This window comes from Lates calcarifer, linkage group LG5 (assembly GCF_001640805.2).
Source record: "Lates calcarifer isolate ASB-BC8 linkage group LG5, TLL_Latcal_v3, whole genome shotgun sequence".
In the NCBI taxonomy this organism is placed as follows: Eukaryota; Metazoa; Chordata; class Actinopteri; family Centropomidae; genus Lates; species Lates calcarifer.
In genome coordinates this window covers 15,986,568-15,996,307 of record NC_066837.1, presented here as the reverse complement: position 1 = coordinate 15,996,307, position 9,740 = coordinate 15,986,568, and the positions used below count along the sequence as shown (strand labels likewise).

General features: G+C 43.0%; 1 protein-coding gene across 1 annotated transcript; it reads left to right on the top strand.

The window, feature by feature from the left end:
• The first annotated feature begins 3,333 nt into the window (after positions 1-3,333).
• tyrp1b (tyrosinase-related protein 1b) lies at positions 3,334-9,095 on the top strand. The gene is made up of 9 exons (XM_018695545.2): positions 3,334-3,435; positions 4,359-4,717; positions 4,981-5,089; positions 5,722-5,935; positions 6,293-6,497; positions 7,829-7,996; positions 8,281-8,460; positions 8,555-8,701; positions 8,779-9,095. The coding sequence occupies exons 1-9, from the start codon at positions 3,422-3,424 to the stop codon at positions 8,982-8,984; spliced, it is 1,602 nt and encodes a 533-aa protein (XP_018551061.1). The 5' UTR covers positions 3,334-3,421; the 3' UTR covers positions 8,985-9,095.
• Positions 9,096-9,740: the final 645 nt, after the last annotated feature.

The following is a 9,740-nucleotide window of genomic DNA, read 5'->3' as shown; positions in this document are numbered from 1 at the left end:
TTCATTTCAAGGTTTACATGTTCTCACTGAGCTCAGAGAGTACCTCTCTGCTTCGCTCTTCATTTCTCTCTCCCAGATTTCCTCCTGGAGTCTGATTTTCTGCTACTACCAAACTGACTTCTACAGCATCAGTCTCCTTGTCATTAACACTAGCCAGATGTCAGACTTTGACATTGTCAGCCGACTAAATGTGGAGCACTGACCTGGAAACTTGTGGTTCATAGGAACCACCAGTTGTGTGCTTCTCAGCTGATTCCCTCCTGGCTGTTTTGTAAGTTATGTGCTCAGGAGGCTGCTCACTGCATCACATGAGTGTATGAGTCCCGTGAATCCAGAGCATTAATGGGTAATACCACTATTTTTCCTAATCAGACTAGCAGGCTTGGATCAATAATAAGCCAAAGGGGGTGTGTGTGTGTGTGTGTGTGTGTGGTGTGTGTGTGTGTGTGTGTGTGTGTGTGTGTGTGTGTGTGTGTGTGTGCGTGCGTGTGTGTACGTGCATGTGTGTGGAGAGTGACCATGTGAAAGTGTGGGGTGAGTGTGTGTGCCTATAGAAACAAAACTTGTGCTGGATGTGATCTTGTGCAAGTTGTGCTGTTGTAAGACGCAAAGAGAAATCTGATGCATGCCTAGCACAGACAATAACAAAACACTGAATAATTAAACAGTCGACAGAGTCATCTTGAAATGTGTCCTTATTAACAGACTTTATAGCAGCAGTGACAATCCAGTTGTCATTGGAAGAGGGGATTACTAAAAACACTGCCAACAAACAACAAAAGTCACTTTCTGAGTACAATCTAAAAGTCACATCTTATCATCTGGACAGTAGAGGGAGGCACAGAGGGCTGCTCTTTGTACATACAAGGATGCTAGAGGCCATGAAGCAAAGCAATAAAATTCAGTGAGTGTATGTGAACTGTGGAAGCCAAAAGTAAAGCCTTTACCAAAATCACAAACATTTTAGAACCAACATTTTGGAACAATCACAAGGAAGGCCTGCATGTGACTGACTGCTGCAAAGTCCTGAGGCAGGCCAGCTGAACTTGTACTCCACTGGCTATTTAACATGTCTTCCTTCCTGCCTGGTAATATGTAGCACCATACATCACACATGTAACCATTTTCAGAGTTTGGAGGGAGGATCTGATGGGGAATAAGGGATTTGTAATGGAAATTGCTGACCATTAAGCCAGGCTAGTATTTGAAAAATGACATCCACAATAAAAAATGTCTCCTAAAGTTAGTTATGATAGAAAATGTGATTGTATTTTCTTTTAGACAAGACCTGTCTGAAACCAACTTTTAACATCAAATTTAATGCCAAACACTGACCCACGAACTGAAATGCTACTTTCTCACTTTTCAATTTTTCACTTTATTTTTACATTACCGACCATTAACTTGCCAGCCTAAACTGGTTACACTGATCTCTTTAAAAATAGCACAACCCAAACATGATCAAAGCCCAAAGCTTAACAAAATAGCCCCAACCTGACCTAGGAAATCTCATACTTTGGTGGGGCAAGATTCCCAGAATGAATTACACAAAGACGGCAGCTTGGATACCCTTCAGGGTGAATTGACTGGGGCATGTTGAATTAGGCCACTTTTAGAAATTCTGTCGCCTGGGACAACATCACCTGTAATTAGTCAATAATGCCAAGCAAACTATTTATAGCTGGGTGTGTCATTACCTCGTAGCGTATATCCTTCCACCACAGTTAGTAAGCTTCTCCATCTGGTGTGGAAGTCATTAAATAAACAGACCTTGCAGTAGAGAATATTGGCATTTGCTCGCAGCGGCACATTCAGCAGCAGCTCAACAGCAATTATGAACACACCAAATTAAGTTGTGTTTGAGTTTTACTGTTTTTTTTTTAAGTGTCCCATTAGAATGAGCCTGTCTTTGTTTTCACGTAAAGCATGTCCTCATTTGGACCAAATAGCTCCTACTGCATGCACTGTCAGCAATTATTTTTGCTGGGAAATAGCTCTGTCTTTTCCCTTTCTGCAATTTATCTATTACAACTGCTAAATCTCTGCCTTACTGTCCTCTCTACCAGGATAGCAGCACTTGACCCATCTGATGTGGCTTCAACCTTGGCCCAAAACAAAGAGCAGCTCGAAGAGGAGCATGTGATAACCATGTCAGACCTCCCGCCAAGCTCCAGAGAGGAGTCGGCCAACACTGGATCAGGACCAGACTCCTCACAAGACCTCAGGACTTCCATTCTCTAAGGGGTCCAACTGTTCGTCTGTTCCTACTGTATCTAAATGAAACCCAAAGAGCCACTTTCCACCCCTGCACCCAATCCCAATTTACCTAGACACCCAATGAATTACCCTAAATCAAACCCTAACCCAACACAGACCGTCTTGGATTCCAACTGTAATAGCTACTGTATATGTAACACATTTGTATTTGGTGCGCATGACTGTATGTCTGTCTGCGTGACTGTATGTGTAAATTTAAAGACAGAGATACTATAACACATTTGGCATGTATGAATGTGTGGAAGGGAGGAGTGAGCATTAACCGGTGAGCTCAGTGTTGTGCGAATGAGTAAATAGAAAGATGCATGTTTTAAAACACATGTGCATGTATGTCAGTGTAAGTGTGACAAAAAACAATGTTATGAATCTAGTTTGATGTCTGTTACGCTCTTTAGGCTAAAACGAGCTTGTTAAGAAACATTTTTCACACTGACCACATCAGTCAAGCTGTACAAAGCTGTTAAAAACGATGTAAAAGGGGCAGCGGGCATAAACAATTTCCCCATTTTATCAGCAGTTTAGTATGATTTATTCACAGGGCTTTGGTGGTACCATAGACTGCCATATCTGCACATTAAAATGTACAACACTAGCCTACGAGAAAAAAATAGATTTGTATCATCATTTGAGAATTCCAAATTAAAATGATAATACTGAATGTGTGCTTTCCTTTCCTTGCCTCTCGGAGGTTTTCCATAGTTGCTCTGCTTTAAATTTTTTATAATTTGAACACACAAATTAAGTAATTAAAGGGAACAAATGACTCATTTGAGTCTCCACAGATAACAAACCATTACTGTGTTTTGTTTTTTTTTTTACTTGGTCAAAAGTGAGTAAACTCACTCAAGTATGACTTAGGCATGAATGCTATCTCACTGTTGAGTATTTTATTGTGCGAATGACCACACAAACTAGCGTCATTTGGGTTATGATCACAAGGCATGTGAATGAGTGTTTGAGAAAGCACTTGAACCCTCAAGTGTATCCATGTGTACTGTGTGTGTACTGTGTTTGAGTGTGTGTGTGCTGTGTATGCACTTACACAAGCTCTACTGTGGTCATGCGCTTGATAGCTATTTAAGCCAGGAGAGGGGAATGGGCCGACTCTTGGGGGGCTACAGTTCTGCAGACAGAGAGGAGCAACATGCATAGTCAGAGGTAAGGGCAACACCTTACACTGACACTTTTTCATATAATTAACTGCAGAATGCACTATGTCATACAACTTAACAGTGTGAATGACCGCTTCAGCACCATTTACAAACTAAAAGTGAACATCAGGCTATTGTACAGTTAACAGTATTAGCAAAATTATAGAAAAATACTTCCGATGATATATAACAGTTTACCACAAATTAGCCCATTTTGCACTGGCTGCTATATTCTTAACAAGAGTAGTGCATTCAGTCATTGATAATATGCTGCATCTCTGCATAAGCGCAACAAGTTTTTTAAAACTTTTCTTGGGTGGTTGTTATCACATGTTTTGCTGTAAAATAATTGCTCCTGCCAAATTATTAGTCTCTCCTTCATTCATTCCTAATCAACAAACTTCAAAAGACAAGCAAATCTAACCACAAAAAAAGGCTGAAGTGAATCATCTCTCAGCTTTCTATTGTTGAAAGCTTCTCTGAACTTGTAAGAGTTGAAAGCTAATGGCTTTGTGAATTATGAATAATGACTCATACTGCCTGCAGGGGCCTGTAAAAAGTGAAGTTTCAGAATAATGTTAAGACAATTGGCTTTAACAAGATAACACAAACGGAGTGTGTTGTTCTTGAGCTAAACTGAAGTATGTCTGCAGCATATTGAATACTTTTGGTCTTGATCTTACAAAATGCATGCTGTGATAAGCTCCAGCCCCCTTACAACTCTGAACATGAGAAGTGGTTTAGAAAAAGATGGATGGTGGGATGTAAAATAGTAATTCTTAACATGTAAAATGTGTCTACTTTCTCTTTGTGTTTCTAAAATTCCTGACCCAATTTATTCTCACTTATCTCTATTTTCCCATCTACATCACCTCAAATCCCTAAAATTCTCCCCCTTCTTTCACCTTCCATTTTTCTGGATCATGGTAGCATGTGGAGAGCAGGTCTCCTGGTGGCAATCCTGTGTGCCACCCTAACGCTAGCCCAGTTCCCCCGGGAGTGTGTTACCCCTGGGGGGCTGCAGAGTGGCCAGTGCTGCCCGTCCCCCACAGGGGCAGCAGGGGACGAGTGTGGCTCCAGCACGGGGAGGGGGCAGTGTGTGTCCATCGTGGCAGACAACCGTCGCCATGGACCCCAGTACCCTTATGCTGGGCGAGACGACAGAGAGAGGTGGCCGCTGAGATTTTTCAACCGTACTTGCCAGTGTAATGGGAATTTCAGCGGCTACAACTGTGGCCGTTGCCGACATGGGCTAACTGGACCAAACTGTGATCAGAGGATCTCTGTGGGTAAGAGAATAGATGCTGTCTATACTCAGCATTGGCAACCTAAAAATTCAACGTCTATCTCCTGCTGTACTCTTTAAGGTCTCAGTGGGCCTCAAAGACATAGGAAAATACATCAGCCAAGGGAATGAAGGCTGCATTTATTGTTAGGGAAAGGAAATGTCTATGTAAATTTTTAATAACATTTTCCTTTCTCCCCTCAACAACCCCACATTCTCTCTCTTCCTGCCCTCTTGTCTTCCTCTGCCCCATTAACCTCACTCCAGTGAGGAGGAATATCATGCAGATGAGCACAGCTGAGAAGCAGGCATTTGTGAATGCTTTGGACCAAGCTAAGAGGACTGTCCACCCTGACCTAGTCATCTGTACAAGAAGGTACATAAGCGTTTTAGTGGTTACACAACTCTAATTATTCTGTATAGGTTTTACTTAAAAATGTATTTAATGACCTAATTTCAAACCAGTATCTGCTCTTGTATCAACACTGAAGAACAGAGAGCTGAGGACTTGCTGTTGAGTGAACCCACACTGTATTTCAAAAATTATCTGTAAAATCAGAAAATGTCTTTATTTTTAAGCTGCAGGTGGAAGAGCGAATTATCAGTCTAGGCAGGAGTAAAGGGATTTATAGTCTTCTAAGTAACGGCACATAAATCTGTGAATAACCTCCCTCCAAATCAGCTGAGGACTGTAGCAAATTAAAGTTTGAAGCAATTCTCAGCTACAGGTAGAAGAACCCTTTTAACCTCCTAATCAAAAAATTTAATTTCTCCTGTATTAATAGCCACGCCAAGGTTCTTAGCTACAGTCCCCCTAGACAGCTGCATACAAAAATAAAATGTACATACAGTGTCTACCAACCTAACAGCATACATCCTCTCACTCAAATCAATCAAGATGATTTTTGGGGAATGTTTCTGCACTGAAAAATGAGAGGATAAACAGGCCATCTTAAGGCAATGTGGAGGAAAAATAAACAATTTGACAAGTGTTCCTCCCCTCTTAAGGTACCAGGAGGTATTGGGGCCTGATGGCAACACCCCACAGTTTGAGAACATCACCATTTACAACTACTTTGTTTGGAGTCACTACTACTCCGTCAGTAAAACCTACCTGGGGCCAGGCCAGACCAGCTTTGGAGGTGTAGACTTTTCCCATGAGGGCCCGGGTTTTGTCACCTGGCACCGTTTTCATCTGCTGCAACTGGAGAGAGACATGCAGGTGAGTAAAGAGGGAGGGAGGGTGAAAGAGGGGGATGGTGGAGAGGAAAAGAGGAAGGAGAGGAGGCTTTTGGGCTGATGGAGTGATGAAGGAAGTGAGGAGGAGAGGAAAGAGTGTGGGGATTTGAAGAGATGGAGACAGAGCGGAAAGTTAGAGGTGGAAGGGGAGCGGGGAGGGAGGGAGAACAGACAGAGGTAAGAGAAATATACTGAGGTGGAAAGTGACAAAAAATGTGAAAAGTGGTGAAAAAATTGCAAAGAAAGTGCAAGGGAGCTTGAAATGTCTCTTTTTACACACAAATATATCAGTCAATCCATCCATGACCACCTGCCTTCTTCCTTTATTCCATCTACGCAGGACATGCTGGGTGACTCCACCTTCGCCTTGCCCTACTGGAACTTTGCCATCGGAGGCAGCGAGTGCGATATCTGCACAGACGACCTGCTGGGAGCCAGGAGCACCTTCGATATGAACTCCATCAGTGCCAACTCTGTGTTCTCACAGTGGAGGGTCATCTGTGAGAGCGTGGATGACTACGACTCTTTAGGAACCATCTGCAACAGTAAGGAGAGTCACAGAAACACATAGTATATCTCACCGTGAAAGAGAGCTGTGGTGATATACAGTGTAGTCTCAGCTGCATCAGAAAAGAGGGCAAAGAGCTCATAAAGAGAGCATGTAGAACATAAGCTGCTATAAATAATACCACACAGCTGTTGTGCTGCATTTGATATTGCTCGTGATTACTACAGTTTGTTTGAAACTACTCTACTTGTTAAACATCGCCTTGTGAGCTGCTGTGTGCATCTTAAAACACTGGATTTTTGAAACATATTTGATTCAGCAACTCTAATTTCGCTACAGCAGACATCAGAACATACAGTTGTTTTTCAAGCATTAATTCCCAGCAGGTCAAGATTTTTGAACTGGAATAAGAGAACTCAGTGTAACATGTAATAAGCTAGACTTTAGGTGATTAGATTTGCAAGGGATTGGATGTTATTGTACACTGGCGCCAGATTACAACCCTGATTCACAACCTTCTCCTTCAGTTTTCAAAGCACCTCATTAACACGGTATTTCCTTTTTATCTGGAGTTGTGGAATAATGAAGAATGTCAATCCGCTTTCACTGCACTGCCCCCACCACAAACACATGAAAGGGGGTCCTTTTTGAACAACTGCATATCCATAAGGAAAAAAAAAAGGCTGAAGAAAATTCAGTAACAGGTAGAACATGTGAGTGGCCAACGTGCGAGTGATCTGTCTCATTAATCCCCATAGAGAGTCATGACAGGCCTGGTATTTCCTGCGTCAACAAGCAACATCTCCTTAAATGGGTTGGGGGGGGGGGTGTGTGCGCGGGGTGGGGGGTTGCCTCATTTGTGCATGTGCTTGTTGAAGACAGGAATCTAGCAGTCTACTGGTTCCTTTGATCTGAGGGAATAGTCTTCAAACAGACAGACAACTCAGTTATGTAGCCTTCTGTTTATGTGCTCATGCATGCGTGTGTGTGTATGTGTGAGTGTGTATGTGTGTAGGAGAGAAAACACAAAAAAGAAAGAAAGTGATCATGCATGCAAGAGAGGGAAAAAAAAAGAGAAAAAAAACTCCCACTCACTACTGTTGACTTTTAGTGAATAATTAAAAAAGAAAACTGCCATCCTGTCATGTTTAAGACTGATCAAACTAGTCTAGTCTCCCACATAGAATTAGAAAGTGGTTAAATAATACAACATTTCTAATCATCTTTCTTTCCATTTCTGTGGGGACTAACGGCCTGAATCTGAACTACAACTGTCATTGTTCAAGTTATCTTTTGTCTGAGTGTAGAGGTAATTACATTTCTCCTCAGTTAGATAATACCAGCTCGGGTTCTGTCCTTATCACTTAGGCACAGAAACCAGTCCCATCAGGAGGAACCCAGCGGGCAACGTGGCGCGACCCATGGTGCAGAGGCTGCCGGAGCCCCAGGATGTGTTGGACTGTCTGGAGCTCAATGCCTTTGACACACCTCCTTACTACTCCACCTCCTCCGAGAGCTTCAGGAACACCATTGAAGGTGCGCAGTTGCTTCAAGGGTCAGAATCAAAGCAGCACTTAAGATGTAACATCTTCCCATCAACCAAAGGAGGCTATTCAGGTCTCAGCTCACACTACAGAGCTGCTGAAGTACTGTGCGACTGCACAGATACAAACACAAAGCCAGAAAAAACACACAAACACACACAAGCTAGATCCTCCACCCACGGGCACATATGGTTAGCTCCAACACAGCATTTGTTGCTCCTAATTTTGGTAAATGACTGCTTTCATTTTATGGCTTTGTTATTCTGCGTTTTCTAGGCTACAGCGCCCCGCAGGGGACATACGACCCAGTGATTCGCAGCCTCCACAACCTGGCTCACCTCTTCCTCAATGGGACGGGCGGACAGACTCATCTCTCGCCCAACGATCCCATCTTCGTCCTGCTGCACACCTTCACTGACGCAGTCTTTGACGAGTGGCTCCGCAGGCACCAGCCAGGTACACACACAGACTGAACTAGATGCGGTTACAGAAACATAACTCACTCTGAAGGATGAATAGATGGATAAACCTATTTTTTCTCATCCTGCAGGTGAAATAGTGTACCCTGAGGAGAATGCTCCTATTGGGCACAACCGCAGGTTCAACATGGTTCCTTTTTGGCCCCCTGTTACCAATGCGGAGATGTTTGTCACTGCCCCAGAAAACCTGGGATACTCCTATGAGGTCCAGTGGCCTGGTGAGTTTCAGCACACACACGCACATACACACGCATTACCCAATCACTTTGAATGACCTTCCTTTCTTTCCCTCCAGTTCGTGCCTACACCCTGTCTGAGATCATCACCATAGCTATTGTTGCGGCAGTACTGGTGGTGGCAGTGGTGGGCGGCGTTATCGCTTGTGCCGTGCGTGCCCGTTCCTACCGCTCAGCCGAGGCTTTGGAGCCCTTGCTGGGAGAGACTTTCCGACGCTACTCAGAGGACGACCGGAGGTTGGACAAATCACAGTCTGTTGTCTAAATCTATGCCTTTCTAGAGAGGCCTTAACATTTTCATGTGTTTGTTTTGCTTAATTTTTTAAACCCCACCCCCCACTTCTTCTAATAAAGGTGAACTGGTTTCAAATCCAGAGTCTGTGTCTCTGTGTCATCATGTTTTCTGTAAAATGTTGGGCTGGCTGAGTCTTTTGTTTGACACATACAGCAGACCAGGTCAGATGGACCTAGAGCAGCTCAGCTTATAATTAATGAGCAAGAAGCTACAAGTATACACTTACAGACCTTTTTCACGCTACCACTGAATATCTTAACTCACTGATTACTCTTGACATCATTTGATGACTCTAAAAAAACAATTCCTCCCTTTTACTGTCCCTTCTTCAGCTCCCAGCTACATGATGCTGCTATATTCATGCAGATATGAGTGGATAATATGCTGTAACTGTATGAACAGACCACAGACAGGTCTTATTTAATACTAGAGGCCTTTTGCTGCAGGCGCAAATTTGCTTGTCTGAAGCCTGAGGCTAACAAGCAAATCACACCTTTTAGATGTAATGCTGCTTCTACCCTATGAGTCACATCAAGTCCATGCAAATTTCCATGTGTTCATAACAGCACACACACCGCCCTCATGTGGATATATTACGTTACTGCGACAGGATTCAATTTACAAGTTACTTGCATTAGCCACATACCGACCTCATTTATTGCAAATCAGGGTCAAAATATCTCTTTTAAACCCCGATAAAATATCACTTTCTCAGGTTTTAACTCT

Bases quoted from the DNA above. Each gene is read 5' to 3' on its own strand.
- tyrp1b (XM_018695545.2), top strand. The intron at 5,090-5,721 runs GTACATAAGCGT...TCCCCTCTTAAG, and splicing joins CTAGTCATCTGTACAAGAAG to GTACCAGGAGGTATTGGGGC. The intron at 8,461-8,554 runs GTACACACACAG...CTCATCCTGCAG, and splicing joins GCTCCGCAGGCACCAGCCAG to GTGAAATAGTGTACCCTGAG.